Source organism: Phyllopteryx taeniolatus, chromosome 21, assembly GCF_024500385.1.
Source record: "Phyllopteryx taeniolatus isolate TA_2022b chromosome 21, UOR_Ptae_1.2, whole genome shotgun sequence".
NCBI lineage: Eukaryota > Metazoa > Chordata > Actinopteri > Syngnathiformes > Syngnathidae > Phyllopteryx > Phyllopteryx taeniolatus.
The window spans coordinates 13,174,922-13,197,443 of NC_084522.1; the positions used below are offsets into that span (position 1 = coordinate 13,174,922).

At 41.6% G+C, this 22,522-nt stretch overlaps 1 protein-coding gene across 2 annotated transcripts in view; it reads left to right on the top strand.

The window, feature by feature from the left end:
• The first annotated feature begins 676 nt into the window (after window positions 1-676).
• Window positions 677-22,522, top strand: part of LOC133471022 (oxysterol-binding protein-related protein 10) — a 59,521-nt gene continuing 37,675 nt past the window's right edge. Inside the window, exons 1-2 of one of the 2 annotated variants that reach the window (XM_061760135.1) lie at window positions 677-1,247; window positions 21,062-21,237. In XM_061760135.1, the coding sequence (XP_061616119.1) occupies window positions 976-1,247; window positions 21,062-21,237 (448 nt within the window). In that variant the 5' untranslated portion in view covers window positions 677-975. Of the gene's footprint in view, window positions 1,248-19,749; window positions 20,118-21,061; window positions 21,238-22,522 lie in introns of those variants that run through there. The other variant, XM_061760136.1, reaches the window with a different exon arrangement.

The following is a 22,522-nucleotide window of genomic DNA, read 5'->3' on the forward strand; positions in this document are numbered from 1 at the left end:
CCACAACACATGTATGCTTTTATATACTGCATTTGCATGGCAGGGCTGTATTTGATGGAAGGGGACTTTTGGGTGCACTGGTTGGGAAACATTGCAATACTGTATACAGTAAACCACAGCTACTATATATCCTGGTTCACTTATCGCGGTCCCGCTATACAGCAGATTTTTTTGTAGGGGTTTTTACTCTATATTTTGCACTGTACAATATTTTTGTGTCACCTATTGCTCTTGCTCTCTCTCAGTTTATTTTACGGTGTCTGTTTAAATGTGTTTGTATTGTTTTGAAAATGTTTAAAGACTTAAAACATATATATAAAAAAACATGCTGGTGTATTTAAATAGGGTGTTTCTATATCACGGGGGTTGAGAAGATAAGACCAGCTATGAAGGGGGATTACTGTACTACAGTTTTTAAGAAAGGTGACCTGATACCAAATTTTTTTTTTCATCTAAAAGTCTGAATATGTTTACTTTGTGTCTCTATAGTTACAAGTTAATAAAAATTCACGACTCTACATGATCATACTACACAATGTCACACATACTCATGAATAATCAAATATTGTATTCATGCTGAGCAAGACTATTGTTAATATTCTAAGAGGTTTTGCAGCCAAACTGTTGCTGTAATCCCATTTTTGTAGATGTGGATCACCAGGCGCCATTGGAACTTCCGGGGGGCGGGGTGGAGTGGGCGTGTCTTCGTGGCAGAACGCGCTGGCTCAGTGTGGCGGTGTCACACAGCCTCGCACTGCAGAGACGAGAAAGAGACTCGAACACCGCCGAGGAAGATGTCAGTTTTTACACGCGGCGGGGGACGCACGCATCCACGTCACGGCGCGGTCACGACACGTCCACAGCCTTCGCTTTTAGTCTTGTTCGCCACTTCAATGTGGTGGTGAAATCCTTGCTGGGGCTCCATCCCTGTCCCCTCCTCCTCTTCCTCCTCGTTTTAGCCGTCCCGTCACCAGCATGGACAACACGCCGAGCAGTCCACATCACGGAACCACCCGAAGCAACTCTTCGTCTTCTTCAGACCGAAGCAACTCGTCGAAAAAGCCCGGCGGGCGGACGGGTTCGCCAAGCCCCGGCTCCGGCCCCCAGTGCGGCCCCTCGGCGGCAGGAGGCGGCCGGGGGGCTTTCCTGGGGAACAGCACCAGTTCGCAGCAGCAGCTGGGTCGCAGGCGACAATTGGAGGGAGTTCTCAGCAAATACACCAACCTTATTCAAGGCTGGCAGAACAGGTAAATAAAACCTCACGCGGAGTTACTTAGGCTCACTTTTTGATAATGCCTCGTTGTTGAAACTTCAACCCCAATTCCAATGAAGTGGGGACGTTGTGTTAAACATAAATAAAAACAGAATGCAATGATTTGCAAATTATGTTCGACCTATATTTAATTGAATACACTACAAAGACAAGATATTTAATGTTCAAACTGATAAACTTGATTGTTTTTAGCAAATAATCATTAGCTTAGAATTTTATGGCTGCAAGACGTTCCCAAAAAGCTGGGACAGGGTCATGTTTGCCACTGTGTTACATCACATTTTCTCTTAACAACATTCAATAAACGTTGGCGAACTGAGGACACTCATTTTTGAAGCTTTGTAGGTGGAATTATTTCCCAGTCCGGGGTCTCCGTTGTCGTATTTTACGCTTCTTAATGCGCCACGCATTTTCAATGGGAGACAGGTCTGGACTGAAGGCAGGCCAGTCTAGTACCCGCACTTGTTTACTACGAAGCTGAAATAAGCAGGGGCGTCCATGAAAAAGACGTTGCTTGGATGGCAGCATATGTTTCTCCAAAACCTGTATGTACCTTTCGGCATTAATGGTGCCTTCACAGATGTGTAAGTTACCCATACCATTAGCACTAACAGCCCCATCCCATCACAGATGCTGGCTTTTGAACTTTGCGTCCATAACAGTCTTGATGGTTCTTTTCTTCTTTGGCCCGGAGGACACGACGTACGCAATTTCAAAAAACAATTTGAAATGTGGACTCGTCGGACCACAGAACACTTTTCCACATTGGATCAGTCCATCTTAGATGAGCTCGGGCCCAGAGAAGCCGGCGGCGTTTCTGGCTGTTGTTGATAAATGGCTTTTGGTTTGCATCGTGGAGTTTGAAGTTGCACTTACGGATGTAGCGCCGAACTGTATTTACTGACATTGGTTTTCTGAAGTGTTCCTGAGCCCACGCGGTAATATCCTTTACACATTGATGTCGGTTTTTGATGCAGTGCCGCTCGAGGGATCGAAGGTCACGGGCATTCAATGTTGGTTTTTGGCCTTGCCGCTTACATGCAGTGATTTCTCCAGATTCTCTGAACCTTTTGATGCTATTATGGACCGTAGATGATGAAATCCCTAAATTCCTTGCAATTGTACGTTGAGGAACATTGTCCTTAAACTGTTCGACTATTTTCTCACGCACTTGTTCACAAAGAGGTGAACCTCTCCCAATCTTTGCTTGTGAATGACTGAGCAATTCAGGGAAGCTCCTTTTATACCCAATCATGGCACCCACCTGTTCCCAATTAGCCTGTTCACCTGTGGGATGTTCCAAACAGGTGTTTGATGAGCATTCCTCAACTTTCTCAGTCTTTTTTGCCACCTGTCCCAGCTTTTTTGGAACATGTTGCAGCCATAAAATTCTAAGTTCATGATTATTTGCTAAAAACAATAAAGTTTATCAGTTTGAACATTAAATATCTTGTCTTTGTAATGTATTCAATTAAATATAGGTTGAAAATGATTTGCAAGTCATTGTATTCTGTTTTTATTTATGTTTAACACAACGTCCCAACTTCATTGGAATTGGGGTTGTAGTATTGTCCACGTTGCACTTAAGGGGTGGGGCCGGAGACTCATTTAAATGCAAACTGTTGCGTACACTAGATGAGTTGGTCGTGGTTGACATATTTTTTTACAAAGCAAAAAATATTTATTTTGGTACATGTGAACTCTGCATGCAACCCAGTGGTGGGACAAATACTTTGTTACTGCACTTAAGTAGCTTTTTCTTAACTTGAATATTTATTTGTCTGATTACTTTTTCCTTTGACTCCCTACATTTGAAAATGGATACCTGTACTTACTACTCCTACTTTGTCAGTGCAGGTGTTTAAAAAAAAAAAAAAACACTACGTCCAGGGGGGTAACGAGGAGGGGTGATGTGATCTTAATTGCATTGAGATCTTGGGGTCTTATAAGTTGGAACAAATCAGGGACAGCAGCAACATGGAGGAACATGATCCAGAAAGCATTAATGACAACTACGCAACAGATTAAGAAGTAAAATATTCCAAGAATGCTTTGTGCAAATACGGCCTACAGTAAAAACCATGAGCACCTAATTTTGAAAAAAAAAGTATTATTTTTCAAGTATCAGGAGCTAATTTAGCATATATTGTTACTTAGTTGGCACGGTGAACGACTGGTTAGAGCGTCTGCCTCACAGTTCTGAGGACCGGGGTTCAATCCCCGGCCCCGCCTGTGTCAAGTTTGCATGTTCTCCCCATGCCTGGGTGGGTTTTCTCCGGGCACTCCGGTTTCCTCCCACATCCCCAAAACATGCGTAGTAGGTTAATTGAAGACTCTAAATTGCCCGTAGGTGTGAATGTGAGTGTGAATGGTTATTTGTTTATAAGTGCCCTGCGATTGCCTGGCGACCGGTTCAGGGTGTACCCGGCCTCCTGCCCGAAGATAGCTGGGATAGGCTCCAGCACTCCCGCGACCCTTGTGAGGACAAACGGCTCAGAAAATGGATGGATGGATGTGACTTAGTTCACACTTTTAGCTAAACTATGGGAATACATAGTTTTGATAGCAAAAAAGTCGACCGAAAACTTGCTAGCTCTTAAACGACAACATGCAACAGGGACTTGATTTTTTTTTCTTCTCACAAAAATTTTGCTTTTGTACTTAAGTGCACTTCAGTCTTTAGTTTTTTTTTTTTTTTTTTACTTTCACTGAAGTACGCGAGTTGAATCAGTACTTCTACTTTGGACCAGGATCTTTTCTACACAAGTACGTTGTCTGTACTTCTACTTAAGTAGCTACTTTTGCCACCTCTGATGCGACCTAATGCCAAAATACTCTGTTTTTGGATGTCATTGTCCAGCTTTCTACGTTGATGTTCTTATGTAGACATAATGCTAAGAATACACTCTTCAGGAATTTGTTTACAGCCACAATAGTATAATTTGCCTAGTTTGAGCTTTTCATTCATTCTATGCATCCCTGAGTCAGGTTAAGGGTGACCAATTTCAGCTTGGTGCCTTGTGTTACCGCTTTCATCCTAGTTTTTATTTATATGTATTCATTATATTTCTGCTTTTGAAGCAGCGTGGACACTCTCATAATGAGTCCACAGAGCAGCTCCGCCAGTGTCGACATCCCAGCAGTGCATTATTGTGTGATTCATGCAGCATTTATGACTTTACTCTCAGGCTGCACGATATTGTAAAAAAAAAAAAATATTTTCTTTAGCCCCGCGATATATATTGTGAAAAAAACACTGTATAACGTACACGTCATTGAGTCATTTGTTTTAAGCCTACCTGTATTTAAATGCACTGTATAATTGCGCAATAGTCCAGTCAGGCCATCCATCCATTTTCTACTGCTTATCCGAGGTCAGGTCGCGGTAGCTTTAGCAGGGACGCCCAGACTTCCCTCTCCCCAGCCACTTCATCCAGCTCTTCCGGGGGGATCCCGAGGCGTTCCCAGGCCAGCCAAGGATGTAGTCTCTCCAGCGTGTCTTGGGTTGTCCCCGGGGTCTCCTCCCGGTGGGACGTGCCCGGAACACCTCACCGTCCGGGAGGCATCCGAATCAGATGCCCCAGCCACCTCATCTGGCTCCTCTCGATGTGGAGGAGCAGCGACTCGACTCTGAGATCCTCCCAGATGACCGAGCTTCTCAGTGAGAGCCCGGACACCCTGCGGAGGAAACTCATTTCGGCCGTTTGTATCCGGAATCTTGTTCTTTCAGTCACGACCCACAGCTCGTGACCATAGGTGAGGGTAGGAACGTAGATCGACTGGTAAATCAAGAGCTTCGCCTTCCGGCTTAGCTCCTTCTTTACCACAACTGTCCCCGATGTCCACGCGATGTTGCAGAGGCGTGTCAACCAGGACAGCCCTACAACATCCAGAGCCTTGAGGAACTCTGGGCGAATCTCATCCACCCCTGGGGAACTTGCCACCGAGGAGCTTTGTAACCAACTCGGTGACCTCAACCCCGGAGATAGGAGAGCCCGCCTCAGAGAACCCAGACTCTGCTCCCTCATGGGAAGGCGTGTTGGTGGAATTGAGGAGGTCTTCGAAGTATTCTCCCCACCGGCTCACAACGTCCCAAGTCGAGGTCAGCAGCGCCCCATCCCCACTATACACAGTGTTGATGGTGCATTGCTACCCCTCCTGAGACGCCAGATGGTGGACCAGAATTTCCTCGAAGCCGTCCGGAAGTCTTTCTCCATGGCCTCACCGAATTCCTCCCATGCCCGAGTTTTTGCTTTAGTGACCACCAAAGCTGCATTCCGCTTGGCCAGCCGGTACCCATCAGTTGCCTCAGGAGTCCCACAGGCCAAAAAAGCCCAATAGGACTCCTTCTTCAGCTTGACGGCATCCCTCACCGTTGGTGTCCACCAACGGGTTCGGGGATTGCCGCCACGGCCGCCTCAGCAATGGAGGCGCGGAACATGGTCCACTCGGATTCGATGTCCCCCGCCTACCCCGGAACATGAGCAAAGTTCTGTCGGAGGTGGGAGTTGAAACTCCTTCTGACAGGGGATTCCGCCAGACGTTCCCAGCAGACCCTCACAATACGTTTGGGCCTGCCACGTCGGACCGGCATCCTCCCCCACCATCGGAGCGAACTCACCACCAGGTGGTGATCAGTTGACAGCTCCGCCCCTCTCTTCACCCGAGTGTCCAAGACATGATGACACGACCACAAAGTCGATCATCGAACTGCGACCTAGGTGTTCTGGTGCCAAGTGCATGTGTGGACACCCTTATGCTTGAACATGGTGTTCGTTATGGACAAGCCGTGGTGAGCACAGAAGTCCAATAACAGAACACCACTCGGGTTCTGATCAGGGGGGCCGTTCCTCCCAATCACGCCCTTCCAGGTCTCACTGTCATTGCCCACGTGAGCATTGAAGTCCCCCAGCAGAACAATGGAGTCCCCAGCAGGAGCGCTCTCCAGCACCCCCTCCAAGGACTCCAAAAAGGGTGGGTACTCTGAACTGCTGCTCTCCTATCTCTGGGGTTGAGGTCACAGAGGTGGTTAATTTGACCTCTAAATTTTTAAATGCAACTTTTTGTTGTTTCAGTGCTTATCGAACAAATCGCTGTTCTGTAACAAGGAACTGGATGACAAAATTCACAACAGTTGTTTGATCCATGAATAAATTAATAGATTTTGTGGTTCAATTAGAAATGGTATTTAAATAATCCTCTAATCATGCTCTTCCCATAAAACCTTACAATTCTTCTTCTTCTTCTATTCTTCTTCAATTGATCAACAGCACATTTGTACAATGTTTATTTATTAGTCCACAATATTTTTTATGCGAAATGCCTGCGGGTGGATTAGAGTATTGGAGTAATTACAGTCATCAGTGAGTTTTCCAATTTTCAAGTGCATTGTGAGTGCTGGGCAGGTTCTGTGATGGTGAGAAACAGACCCAAGTAGAGCTAAATATGCAGCTGTGTAGGTGGCCCTCTGCCAGTGTGAAGTGTTGATAATGTGTAAGTGGTGTGCATGATTATAATGGATCATCAGGAGATGCCCGTCCTTTTTTGTTTTGTTTTGTTTTGTTTTGTTTTTTTGGCTTTGACCGTTATTCTTTAGTGATAATAGCATAATATGTTACATTGCGGGAATGTGGGTTGAACAATGTAAGTTGGAGTATGTTTTCACTTGTATACTAGGGAGGCACCTTTCAAGGCAAAATGAGATAAAGAAAAAAAAATAAATGGTTGCTTTAAAGGGTAAAATGTAGAGGAATGAGTTTTGCACTGATATAAGTGGCTAGCAGTGAGGACAACAGGTAAAAAAAAAAAAATCTATACTGTATAATTTAAGCTCCTTTAATAAATTATTATTACAATTGCATTCATAGTTATGACTGTGTACTAACCTCAATAAAGTCAAAGCATTGAAATTGCACAAATTAATATTCATTATTCAAAGAATAAATCAATTACAAAATTATTCAAATATTTACTTAGCACTGACATTCCACCAATGCACAATTTTTATATATAAAGGCAGAGGTCCCAAAAAGTTTGACCGTCTGACCGTTTTCATTTGACGAAATCTTTGGTTATTTACCAAAGATGGAGATGAATAATGTTATTGTTATGGAGCCATGGCAATAAATAACGTTAGATATAATATCTATGATTTACAAACTCCGGCCGTATGCTGTATTTCTGCAAGTGCTACGACTGTAACGACACAGTGCCGTAAAGTGTCATGGTGTTGATGCGCATTGTCATGGAAGGCAATGCCGTAAGGGCAGATCCCAAAAAATAGACTCTAGGTAAGAGGTCCGAAAAAAATGTATTCAACGACAGAGCATGCGATGGCGACACCTACTAAGCTTAAGGGACTCGCAACCAGAGAGAATCAAAAAACAGATAACGGAGGGAGACACGACAAAAGGTCTGTGTGGTATAATCGCAGAGAACCTAAATTGGGACAGAGGACAGACGTCGGCGGCAAACACGGGGCAAAAACGAGTGAATATTCCGACCCCCACACACTGTCACGGTGCCCCTTAAAAAGGCATTACAATTCATGACAGGTGCGTCACCGATGTCAACGCCCACCTTCGCTCACCCAGACACTGCAACACAAAGAAAAACAATTGGAAACACAGGGCCATGACACGCATTGTCTTACTTCTATGATGAATGAAGTTCTTGTTGGCCCACAGATGTTGTCCACGCATAATTTGACATAATAATCTGGCGAAAAACATTAATTTTGTGTTGCTGCCCTTGTTCCATGCCGCCGTTCCTTGGTCCCGCTGCCGCTGGTATGCAGATTCGTACCCCTTTATCCAGACAAGCGTGTGTCGGTTGAGGTTTTCCCATGCGTCATCACAACATCCTGTCTCGGCCAGGTTGTTTCAATGTTAAGTCTATTGGCCCGAAACCGAAAATGCAATTTTGGGCCGTTTTCGGCGGTCTAAAATTTGTACTGGCCCAGCTGGTGTAATGGACACGGAACACCTTTACTGTCACTGTTTTCTGCTCTGCATTAGAATAAGTAAAATATTTCCTTTAACAGAAAACCATGTATAATTCTTGAAAACATGAAGTAAAAATACATGTGGGGCTGAAAAAAGCAATGTGTTGTGACTCAATTTCATCGATCATGAAAATTACTGATCAGTCAAGCCATCCCTTTTAATAAGGTGGAACAATCTCAATCTGAATGATTCATTGATTTGAATGATTAATCAACAATTAATTCCACACAATTGACCACATTTTCATGATCAATGATCAAGTGGTTTCTTGCTTCAACATAGAGAAATAGTGTATGCCCAAAGCACATGAGGTTTGTTGAGAATTGTCACTCGTAAAGAGTTGACAAGGAATAACTACAGATGCGCTGGTGGACCGGTACCCACATTTTATATAGTCATCCTGGCCTGTCACATGAACTCATTAAACACGTTGCTTTCTTAGTTTAAATAAAAATATGCAATACTAGCATTATTCCAGAATTTGTATGGGTTAACTTATTACTGGTTGGAGCAACATCTACTGTATATACAGCACCTCTGCTCTAGGTACAATGTACATCTACAGTGGAACCACAGAGATTCCGCCATATGCCGATTCTAAATTTAGACCTCTCTGTGCTGTCAAATGAATATTGTTGAGGTGGTGGGTGGGTGGTAGGTGGTGAGGGTCTCTGTGATGTACTCGAGGAAGAAAAACTTAGAGATGATAGACACTTCGCGCTCGACACCTTGCATTTTCCTAGGCTTAACTTAGTATTTTGAGCTCTTTTCTGTGCGTATATCAAACAGTACGGTACATACAATGGGTACGGAAAGTATTCAGACCCCCTTAAATTTTGTTATATAGCAGCCATTTGCTAAAATCATTCAAGTTATTTTGTCCCCCTCATTAATGTACACACAGCATCCCATATTGACAGAAAAAATTTGAATTGTTGAAATTTTTGAAGCTTTATTATAAAAGAAAAACAAATATCACATTGCCATAAGAATTCAGACCCTTTGCTCAGTATTTAGTAGAAGCACTCTTCTGAGCTAATACAGCCATGAGTCTTTTTGGGAATGATGCAACAAGTTTTTCACACCTGGATTTGGGGATCCTCTCAGTATAATCAAACACAGCTGGCTGGGGGCCTCATGTACAAAAGGTGCGTACGTTCTTTTTCACGGCAAAGTTCAGATGTATCAAGAGTGAAATGACCGTGGCAATGTGCGGTGCCTCACGCCAACAACATGGCTGCCGTACGCACGTTTCTACAGCTGTTGGTGCTTTGGCGACAACTTAGAGGAAACTTATAATAAATCTGCACATCAGAGACACAAACAATTAGCACTGATGAACAATTCATGCCCAGCAACATTTGATTTCGACAATGTAATAGAGGCAAGGATTCCAAATTCATTTGTTAACCAGTGTATTTAATAAATCACTGATATTTGTGAGGACACCTATTAATTGATCAAGGTGATCATTTATGCCGCCTATTGCCCTCACAATCGCTTCTTGTGACTCCAGCACATGCACTGAAACAAAAAGTCCCTTGAATTTACTTAATTTGAACATGTACATTGGTTGCACATAATTAAAATGTGTTAAAATTCATCCATCCATCCATTTTCAACACCACTTATCCTGGTTAGGGTCGCGGGGCGCTGGAGCCTATCCCAGCTGACTTCGTGCGAAAGGCGGACTACACCCTGAACTGGTCGCCAGTCAGTCGCAGGGCACATATCGACACGGACAACCATTCGCACTCACATTCCAAAGTCAGGCGAGCGTACCACTACACCATCAGTGACCAAATGTGTTAAAATGAATATTTCTTTCGGAGAAGAGGGGTAAATTATGTCATTTTAACATTTTACTCACGTGCAACCGATGTACGTTCAAATTAAGTAAATTCAAAGGACTATTTTTATCAGTCTGCACGGGTGCAGCAGCAGGCGGTTGTTGGAGCGTAATTGCGTCGGAGACCCTGGGGATGCCAGAGGAGACGCCAAGGACGGTGGACGAATGCCCCGAAGATGTAGCGCATGACTGCGACTGCACTGATAAAAAGAGTCCTTCGAATTTACTTAATTTGAACATGCACATCGGTTGCACATGAGTATAATGTGTTAAAATGACATAATTTACCCCTCTTCTCCTAAAAAAAAAAATTTCATTTGAACACATTTGGTCACTGATGGCGTAGTGGTACACTTGCCTGACTTTGGTGTGGGCAGCGTCATTTAAAAAAGCAAAAAACAACAGCATCATTTTAATCATGCGCAACCAATGTACATGTTCAAATAAAGTAAATTCAAAGAACTCTTTTTTTTAAGTGTGCATGTCCTCTCCTGTGTATTAAAATAATAAATTGAGTAATCAAAAAGGAGTCAAAGTTTGTGATATCCGCTTTGATATGCTGATGTGCTATTTGAATTCAAAAGATTTATTACAAATACCATACATACAACATTTATGCATCAACCTTTGTCTCATAGAGCTGAGTCTAGGTTACTGTATGAACACATTTGTTGTGTGTTATAAAAATACATGGTATTAACCTTGTGTGGTGATCAGTCAGCCACATGAGAGCAGCGTCACCCATGATTGCAGCAACTCTCTCCTCGAACGGGGTGAGGCCCTCCGCGCCGGTTCTCTTTCGCCTGTTTTGGCCACACTTTGGCGGTGGGCAGCTGTCCTATGCTTCACATCCACTTTAATGTCTGACCACATCTTTTTTCATTCAGCGTGTGTGCGCTGTTCCGACCCCACAGAATTGACAGCCCCACACGCGCTGTCCCATTCGCTCCTCTTTCGGGTGTTGTTAACGCTAGAGGACAGTTAACGCCAAAGAGGATTTTCTTGCGCACCTCCACTTCATTGAGCAACTTCACATTCAGAAAAAAAATTTTTCCTTGCTCATTTTCCTTTTTTTCCCCTGATAATGCAGAGATCGGGATCTCAGGTGCACGGTTCATTTAAATATGATTTGCATATTTAAATGTGGGCGTGGACAGGGAGGGGTGGGCTACTCCAACATGTGCGCTCAATTCTACGTTGATTGGGATGTACGAAGGAAATGTGCTTGGATTCATGTGTACGCACAGATTCATACATCTGGATATTTTTCTGCGTACGACGTGTTCTGGATTTGAGCGTACGCCATGTTTCAGTAGGAAATCCACACAAGTCTTTGTACATGAGGCCCCTGGACTCTAATGAAGGTGCAGAGCCATCTCAAGGATGATCAGAAGAAATGGACAGTTAAATATACGAGTGTCACAGCATGACTCTCAATAGAGTGTCTCTATTCAATTCACTCATTTTATTTTTTTCTGCAGGAATACGTTGTCTTTCTGAAATGTCACTGTTAAGTTGTAATAATGGTGACTCATAACTTTTTTTGTTTTAACTTATTATTTTCGGCTGAGAATTATACAAACTGTATAATAGTGGTAGACACCACTATATTATTTCTAATGACTAATCATGAGTCATTAAGGCATTATATGGCAGGGTTTGCTTTTGCCCGAAAACCATAAAGAGCCATGTAGTACTAGGTAAATGATTATGAATTATTTAAAAAAAATAATTGCAGTGGTCAGGATAAAATTGTGATATGCAAGATTCTTGTGATAGTTTGCCAACAATTACTGTATATCGTGCTACAGCGATAACCACTTAGTTTGGACAATCAAAGTATGACATCTGTGTAGAAGGCGGCGGCAAAACTTGAGTAAATGATCTACTTGCATGTTAAAAATACACATATCGTGTCAGAATTCTAAATCTACAGGCACCCTATTTTGACCCAAATCAGACTCTGTTCAGTGACAATACACCCCCACTGTCAAACGCTCAAAACATTCCACTCACTGGGTTTATTAAAGCAAAGCAACAACATTCGGTGCCATTCTCAATTTTTACTATTACTGCTTTGTCGAAACAAAATGGAGTGGAAAGTAGTGCGGCAGTCAGGTGTCCAAATGTTAAAAATACAACTTAAGTAAGCATGGCGGAGACAAAGTAAAGTCATTATTAAGTGCGTTACAGCTTAAACTGTACAGCAGCATTATCAACTTTTGATGTTGATATCAGATGGTCGTGGTAGTTCTGGTCCTAATAAGAAAAATAATCAGTTTCAAGTACCATCAGCTGCTTTGCTGTCCCTACTGCTGTTTAAGAATCCCTATGAGGTCCATGGTTATTCGTTTCCTTCTTGGACTGATGTTTGTATTCTGCATGTAAATGACAGTAACACTGTAATTCTTAGCTTATCTAAAAACTCTAAATTACCCATAGGTGTGAATGGTTATTTATATTTAAGTACAGTACCTTTGATTGACTGGCGACCAGTCCATGGTTTCCGCTCCAAGACCGCTGGGATAAGCTCCAGTTTCCCACGACCCTAATGAGGACAAGTCGAATAAAAACATAAAAAAATGGATGAATGAATAACAGCTTTTATATAGCCCCATTCCAGGGACCCAATGTTGCAATGTCACAGACAAACATAAGGTGGCTGTACCTCAAATCGGACTCGTTTGGTTTAGTTAGGCAAAGCTGTACGTAATGGATTAAGTATGGTGGCTCAATGCTGGACTGGTGAACCCAGGGAGAGATAGAGGTTCTTGACGTACAGTATCTCAGGCTCTGACAATGCACGCTACGTCACTGACTATACAGAGACAAGTTGAATTACAGTATAAGTGTTTTACAATTGAACCACTGCTCCGTATTAAATATATTGTATAATGTGTATACATCCAACCATGGCCCCATTAAGGTTGTGGGTGAGCTGCAGCCTCAGTCTCAGCTGTGTTAAAGTGAGACAGCCAGCCAATCGCAGGACATACATTGTATAAACAAACAATCATTCACACATATTGACTATTTAGTCCTCAATTAACTCAACATGCATGTTCTTGAAATGTGGGAGGAATGTGGGAGTACCCGCAGAAGACCCATGCAACACGAGGGGGAACATGCAAACTCCACATTGGAAGGCCAGGGATGAGCTTCAAACCCTGAAGCTCAGATCTGTGAGGCAGACATGCTAACTTCTAAACCACCACGCTGCCCCTGCAATGTATGAGATGAAAAGAAAGAATAAAAGTATGTTACCTACGTTTCATTTGACTGTAAGAGATGTGGCACTTTGACTTTGCTCTTTAATAAACTTGAATGTATTCTCCATTAGTCAGTCATAATTCATTTATACCTAATTCCTTTATGAGGAAAAAAAAACCCTAGGAATCTTCACTTTCACTGTCCAGTATCCTGACATTCATTCAAAATGTCAGCTTTTGTTTAATTCTATTTTACAAAAAAGCTACTGTATCAATTTATAGCGCTATAGAACTTTTGAGTTGAGTCCAACAGTCTCTCTCTATCTTGAATTGAATTGATAATAGGGAAAATCATATTGAATTGCTGGGGAAATTAATGGTAGCGCCCCTAGTTTGAAAGCATTTTAACAGGTAAGACTGCTGCTATCCTTTGTGTGGTTGCAATGTTAGTGCAGGTTTTCGCTGTAGCCTCTAATAAAGGTCAGAAGTGCAGGTTTCACATAGCTCGCATCTCATAGGGCAGCGTTTTCAGCACTGTTACACATGAGCCTGAACGTACCGCCCTGTGTTTATTATCCAACACCATCCATCATGTTAAAGGCCTACACTCTCGTTTAGCTGCAATGGCAAGACTGCCTGGAGGGGTCAGCGGTAAAAGGCCCCTTACTGCTGACTGAACATGGGATTAGATTTGTGTGTGTGTGTGTGGGTGTGTGTGACAAAAAGATAGAGCTGAGTATCTGACACAGACAGATTGTTCGCTGATTTGCTGTGGTTGACATTTTTCACACACTCTCTCCATGGACTGGCTGACAAGACTGTGAATAGGGATCCATTTTCAGATTGTAGTTTTCTCCATCCTCTCAAGGGAACTGCGGAAGATTACTGTAGCAAAGGAAGCATTTTTAGACTTTTCTTTATCATGATGTGATTTTCACTCAATTTTTTTATTTTTTTAACAATTTTTAAAAATTTGAATCATATTACTGTAATATTTGTGTTTTTATCGGGACTGTGGGAGTAAGGACATTTAAGGAAACGTCATGCATTTTTCTTTTGTCATGCAAATGCAGAGTATAACTTTCCTTACTAGGACGACCAGGGGCTCCTCACTGGTGCCAATTTAGCGACAATCTCGCTATATTTAGAGACTTTTACGACCCCTCTAGTGAGTACTTTATTTTTTATTTTTAAAAAGCAAATTGAATGACCTTTCGGGGTGTTATTGGAGACATCTGGAGACTCTGAGACTCCCTTCAGAGCAGAGATGCTCCCCCATTCGTATCTAGACTGCAAATGAATGGCGGCGAATAAATACTCTAACCCCATTCCCACATTGACAATTTAACTGAACATTCGGGTCTGTGCTGGTTATCAGAAGCTAACGCTATTAACACTTTTAGCTCACACCCATATGTGCTAACACTGGAGCTATGCTTATCTTTTGGCTTTGACATGAGAGTGCTTCCATGTTGACATTGGTCAATGTAGAGGCGAACTGCTCAATCACAGGCAGAGAAACCCGGTGTTGTGGCAGTTATGGAAATTAGTATAGATCAAAACGGCTTGCTCACGAATACATTTTCAGAAATGGGCAGATAAAACATTTAGTTGGCTGCTTGATTTCACACTTTATGAGTGCACATGAAAACTCCAGAGAAACAATTCAAAGGTCAATTTTCCATAATGTCCTCTTTAAAAAGTGTATTTAACTAATCTAATCTAATCTAATTGTAGACATACCCAAAGCCATACCCCTCCCATTCATCCAGCCATCCATCCAGAGGTGGGGGACTTGAGTCGAGTACTAATTTGAGCACTTGCGACTTGCTTGGCTAAAATTGAAGAAAGACTTGACTTCGCCTTAAACTACAGAATTTGACAAGTCATCTTGTTTACATTTGAAAATCTAAATTTAAAATAGCATGCCTTTTATTTTTGAAAGAAAAGTAATTATTTTTTTGTGTTTGCACACGCCGCAAAGCAGGCAACCCAGCTACCAGTGAGGCATAGTGATGAGGCCACCTCATTAAGTGACCTCATTAAGTGAGTGTCACGGAGGGGAGAGAGCTCCAAAGATGATTACATTTGGATTTAAGCATTATGTTCTGGATTAAATAGGGAAAAAGACAATGGCAACATGCAAGGTTTGCAACGCAAAGATGAGACAAAACCTCTCCATCCAACTTCATCTTGTCTCTTTGAAACCTACAGACGCAAGGTTAGCTTCACAGTTTAGCTCACTGATAGCTGGTCAAATATGAACTAAACTTCATGTCAGTTATGTATTTAATCCGCTATATGCGGAATGCCACGTGACCAAACATGGAAAACGGGATATATTTTTCTGTATGTGGCACTCGGTGGAGAAGGTTTGGACACACCTGCTTTAGTATTTTCTTAATGGACACTGGCATTGGGCCATGTCTTCAAGCATTCTATGCAACCATAATGTGGCATTAGATTACACATCAATACAGTAATTGGATGTGGAGGCCAAAAGAAGACAATGCAGGGCAAAAGGAGAGGGCAAGGACAACTACTGTTTTTGTTCAGGCCGCAGTACACAAGTATGGACAGGTCAGCAGAAAAACACTAGTGACACTCTGGCCTGTGTTGGGTAGCAGAAGCTGGAAAAGTGTTAAATGGAACAGACGGGTCGTTTTTGTCACACCCATTCTTCTGTGGCCATAGGAAATGAAATTCTTATTGTATGTGTCTGTGGCTTTTGAATCTCCAAGCCCACATTGATTGAGCAAGCTAGAGATTCTGATTCCTAAGTGATGCCATCTGATCAAGCATCACAAAGGGAACATCTGTGTTGTTGTTGCTTGCACTTTGATATTGGTGAAGACCGCAAGACCACATGAATTACAGCTTTGAATGTGTGCATGTATGTGAAGTTGATCTTCTGCGGCTGAATTTGTTAAATATAGGGTTCGTCTGCCACACTATTAGCTATTCTATTCTGTATTTCCCTTAATTTTAGCTGTATAAAAGGACCAAAGGATTTAAACATGGTTATATCTTTTCTCTCAGAATTGTACTCATACACATACGGCTTGGCCCTTACATCTGTGGGTTCAATGCCAAACAGGTCCCTTTTATCAAATGTCTTCAAATTCATAGGCATTCTCAGCCTTTACAAAGCAAGAACAATATTCATTTTGAATGAAATTGGATGGGATGTCAATGAATGAGGCAGTTGAGTATTATGGTCACAACAGCCCATGTTCTTAAACTTTCAGGGAATATCATTTTGTGCTAAAGCAAACAAAGAACCAAATAAATAATAATAAAACGATATCTGGCCTAAGACAGTAGGGGACATCATTCATTTAAAGTCCATACCTCACAGTATGGGCAATAACGGTTTTTAAGATGATCAGTTGAGAGTTGTGTAAACAGTGCACTGTAAAAATGAATTTTTTTCGCTCAACTTAAAAAAAAAACAAGTAACCTGGCTGCCTTAAAATTTTGAGTTAAGAGAGCTAAGGATTTCTAGTTCTTTACACTTCCATCTGAGTTGATGCCACTTACAATAATAAGTTAAATTGATTAATATGAAAGTGATAAACAGTTAGCTCAACTTGATATTGTAAGTTCTACTAACAAGGAAATTTAAGTTGTATGAACTAAATGCCAAGTTGAGGTGACATTGCATTACAAGTGCAACCGACAAACATGTATTTCTACATTTGTTTCTCAAACAAGGAAACATAAGTTTTTCCAACTAAGCCTATTAGTTGAATCAACATAAAATTTTAAGGCAGCCAGGTTACTTTTTCAGTAAAAGTTGACCTCACTGACAATCTTAAGTGTGATCAATACCTCCAAAGTGCATTATTTGTCAGGTCCACTAGGCTCCAGGAGCCCACGACCCGAGTGAGGATAAGCGGTAAAGAAAATGGATGAATGGATGGACTGAGTGGACTGAATACATACAGACATTACTTTGCTTTTTTATTTATTATTATTATTATTATTATTATTTTTTTTTTACAAATAACATTTGATCACAAATCTATAAATTCATAAAACAATGAAAATATAATTTAAAAACATAACAGTTGCAAATTTAGAGGTGCTTTGAACAGCTGCACTCCAAAAATGGTGAACATTTTTTTAGAAGTATTTGAATCTTACAATGCAAGTAATGTCTATGTAGGGAGAACTGACACAGGTACACTTTGAAATGCATTGACACTCAATTTGGCATATGATGTTGATATTTTTTAAATCTGTCTCCTTCAATTTTTAATCTCTTGTCAACAAATGCTGTTCTCTCACTCCCCTGTACCTTCTTTATTCTGGTAACGTACAAAGACAAACGGAAAGAGCGAAAGAGGGAGACTGTCTTACAGCATATGGCCAGGAATTTGAGCTCTGCAATGTTTACCACAGAAGAGTATCAGATACATTTAAATGTTATAAGAAAGAAAGGAGGCTGCAGAAGTCACATGAGTTTTCAACAGATGTGTAAACTAAGACTTGAACTGAATCAGGTCTCATTTAACAGTTGCAGTCCAAAAATGAATAATATTTGAAGTGATCCCACCTGTCTTTATCCACAAACAACTAAAGACGGATCACTTGAAGAGATCTGATCAAACCGTTTGTTGCAGAATCTTGTTCTTGTGCAAGAACTTTGGATGAACATGTCGCACTGCCAACATCCATGAAAACTTTCTGGATTATCTCAAAGCTGTATTTCAGTCCCTTTGGATAGTCAATGTTGAGACTGTACAAGAGGGCAATTAGGACAGCAGAGGCATTTGGAACCCTTTTTAGCTGACGGATGATGATTTTGCTGGAGCCTAGTGGACCTACATCGACCCGTCTTGCTATTCCCTTCTCCGGATCAGAGGCCTGACGACAGAAGGTGAAAAGAAGAATCAGGTATCCACATTGAAAGATTCTAGTCAGCTAATTATCTGCAAATTAAGGCAAGGGCCTTATTTGTATAGCCTGTTTTGGTCGCAAAGGGGTTTACACAGCATCCGCTGACCTTAGACCCTCATATCGACAGAGGAAAAAACAAAACACGCTCTCCTCTCTGTCGCTTTCTTTGCTGCTTGCCTGCACTGCTGTTGTTAACACACACCTTGCTCACCAGAGCAATCAGCTCATCTGCTTTAGCTGGACGCAACCTTTACCCTGACTGACCTGTTGATGTTGGGTTTTGTAGTCTTTTAATGGCAGCCATGATTGGTTGTAAGTCCTTTTTGCAGCCACCCAGAGGGAATGTATTTCCCCTCTATGGCTGTGTTTGGAATGTCATGCCAACATACTATTAATACTAAGTATGATGTCAAATTGAGTATGTGTATCTGTAAAGTATGGGAGAAATTTTTGCACATAATCAGCTGCCCGAAAAGGCATCGTCTCTCCAGGCTACATGAAATGCTGCATTATGGGACACCAAAAGCTGTTTGGTTATATATTTGGTTATAAACAACCTCCAAACTATACATTATCCTTTACATATTTAACATGCAAGGGAAAAATTCTGTCTATATGCCTTTCTTAGTGTGCCGTTAAAAACTGTTATGCATATGTATGACGCACCTCACAGACTTTCAAGAAGTTCGAGGGATCCACTCTCGTTCATTGTCACACATTTAACTCAATAACTTCAAAATATTCACGTCGCCAAACAAATGCTTCCCAGAGCGGTAATAGACATTGTTCCAACACACTTGTGAACATCCATCCATTTTCTGAGCCGCTTCTCCTCACTAGGGTCGCGGTCGTGCTGGAGCCTATCCCAGTTGTCATCGGGCAGTACAGCCTGAACTGGTTGCCAGCCAATCGCAGGGCACATACAAACAAACAACCAACCCGCACTCACATTCACACCTACGGGCAATTTAGAGTCTCCAATTAATGCATGTTTTTGGGATGTGGGAGGAAACCGGAGTGCCCGGAGAAAACCCACACAGGCACGGGGAGAACATGCAAACGCCACACAGGCGGGGCCGGGGATTGAACCCGGGTCCTCAGAAATGTGAAGCTGACGCTCTAACCAGTCGCCCACCGTGCCACAGTATGATTTACCTGTTTTTTTGTGAGGTTTTGCTTGTTTTTTGTTTGGAGATCAACATTGCCTTAGATAGTTGGAAAAATCCTGATATCAAAATGCCCTTGCTGAATTCTGATAGTTCGCTAATTGGCTATATAACTTACAGGGCGCTATCAAGGGTAATATTTAGGATAATAGCTTAAGGAACCTGGTTTGGCAACCATTTTAACATTGCATAGAATGGCGAACTCCACCTTTATAACTTACAAAAATCTTTACTTACCTCCTTATGTCGACTCCTGATACTCTGTCTGGGGCTCTTTGTAAAAGAAAATGGCCTCCTTTCCAGGGGGCAGTCTTGACCGGTCTTGACATGTTGGCTTGTGTGGGTTGTCCCGGGCAGTTTAGCAGGGGCTACTCCTTTTTAATTGAGTCAACCCAGCAATCTGTGTTACCTGGACTGCTCTGATTTAACTGATGAATTGACAATATTAGAACTTAATATTTCAAGTTGACCCAATGATTTAGGTACTTTTAGTTGGACTGATTCAGAAAAATGAGTTGAGGTAACAAAAAACCTAAATTATTTTTTACAGTGTAGAGCACTTCTAAGAAACCTATATAAAAGGTAGTGGGTCAGTCCCATTGCTTTGTAGGGACTACAATTTGAAGAGAAAGGATACATTGACGCTGCACTGTTGTGGTTCACTTGCCAGACTTCCTTGCAGGCAACGGGGGGTTCAGTTCCCGCTCAGTCATGGTGAGTGTGATTGATTGCACCACTCTATACACCACTCCAGGGTCTTGTCTGCTTTTTGCCTGAAATTAGGAGGCATAGGTTGCTGCCATAAAATTCCAAGTCAATGATTATTTGCTAAAAACAATCAAGTTAATCAGTTTGAACATTAAATATCTTGTCTTTGTAGTGTATTCAATAAAATATAGGTTGAACATGATTTGCAAATCATTGTATTCTGTTTTTATTTATGTGTAACACAACCTCCAAACTTCACTGGAATTGGGGTTGTACATGCACCAGAACATATCCAGAGCTTCATAAAGTCCAGACATCATCCACTTTTATTTATGTATGTTTTAACAAATATTACTTAAAATGTCCTTCATGTTTTTATCAGTAGAAACTGGCCAAATATTATTTAAGAGGGATTTTACAGCCTGTTGACAGACATTGGGACTGTCATCCTTTTGGCATGCAATGCATTGTGTGGTTGAATTGACCGCATAAAAATACTTTGGCAATGCCGCAGTCTAAATCGTCCCATATTAGCAGAGTGCTCTTCAAACTGCGAAACAAGTAGACGTGAAGATGGAATGTGTAATTATACCGTTTTATTGTCAGCTCTCTGCTGGTAATTATTTTCATCTGCTCTTCGAACATTTATATTGATTACAATTCTGTATTAAAACAAGAACCATATTGCATTGCTTTACGTGCATTTATCATAAAAAAGGACAGGTCAATTCAGACTTTGTGGTCACCTCTCAGTCACGGTTCGCCAACTGCCCAGCGTTAAAGTAAAGAACCCTATTGATTTTAAATTATCCAATCTAAGATTGCCGGGATAACTGGGGATGTTAAGAAAGAAAGAAAAATGACAAAGCTATTTTTCAGCTAATTTTCCCGACTTCTGTCTAGTTTTCTGTTTGCCCTCCTAACTCATTTATCCCTCCATTTTTTTCCAGGTACTTTGTGTTAGATCCAGATTTAGGCCTGCTGCTGTACTATGTCAACGAGCAGGGAAGGAGCCAGAAGCCCCGAGGGTCCCTCCCCTTGATCGGCGCCACGGTGACTCAAAGTGATGAGGCACCGCATATGTTCATTGTCAACTCTGTCAATGGAGAGCTGTACAAACTCAGAGGTATGGCGCAACTCTCGCCCGAGCTGCTTGTTTATTTATTCAACCTCAAGGAGGAAAGGATGTGTTTAATTTAGGAGGCAGACATGGCTTTTTTTTATACCGCTACTGGCTGATATGCTTTTCTGTTACCTTTTAAACACAATGAGTCATTCCTTCCCATGACTGAGCGACCTTCAGTTTGATAACAGGGGTCACATTCAATAGATAGATAGATGGGTAATTTACATACAACTTTAAGAATAAGTTTATAACTTGTTGACTATTGATGTTGGCATACAGTATGATGGGCCAATCGAGTTTAAACAGGGAATCAATGAGAAAATCATCAATTTAGATTTAACTGCTCACACTTTGAACATTTCACCAGACATGTTTGTTTTTAACAAATGTGAAGATAGGAAGTCTAGCAGCAGGCAGTCTTTTCTTTCACTGACCTTTTTTTGGGGGGACTGTTTCTACACTAGCCACTGGAACCGGTATGCCCCCTTATGCTCTTGGGGGAAGGATTTCAAAACAAGAACAAGTTGGCCTATATTCCCTGAATAACTCAGCGGTCCATGTGTATTGTGCGAAGGGGAATCAATGACCCCACTGAGGGGAGGTTGTCTAGAGTAGCACACAGGCTGAGGTCTTTCCATTTTCAAGGGCCTTAACTCATGCAGTATTTGGGGGAATATACTGTACAGACAAAAATATCCAGAAACCATTCTTCAATCAATTTTCCCTTAAATCATTATTTTTCATCTTACAAAAATCAAAGATCAAAAAAAGAAGATATTTTTCAAGAAAGTTTGAGGAAGTCTTTCGGTTTCAACATGAATTGCATAATCCCATTGAATAAAGCGAAGTCGATAAAAGCATGCCAAATCAGGTTTTGTGTGGGAAAACAGAACACTGACCTCAAGCCCGTCAAACACCTCTGGGATCAACTAGAACAGAGATGTTGAGCCATCAGGGACATCTTGTGGAAAGGCTTTCACATTCTGAAGGTGCAGCGATCATGTGACCAAAATACTTTTGTCTAATAGTTAATACTGAGAGTCATTGAGAGACCAAATCAATATTTGAAACATCGTAAACAAAGCACAGACAGCTTGTTGTTGAAGTGGAGACACAAAGCAACATGTGTCCTAAAAAGAAGTATTTGCTCAAAGAGTAGGAAACTAAGTAGCTCATATGTGCAGCTTCAACAATCAGTGATGAAGATTAGCCAGTGTTCTCAGATTTGGTATTGGTTACCATGGGAATCCCCTGAAATCCTACCTTGGGAGGGGCAGAGTGGAAC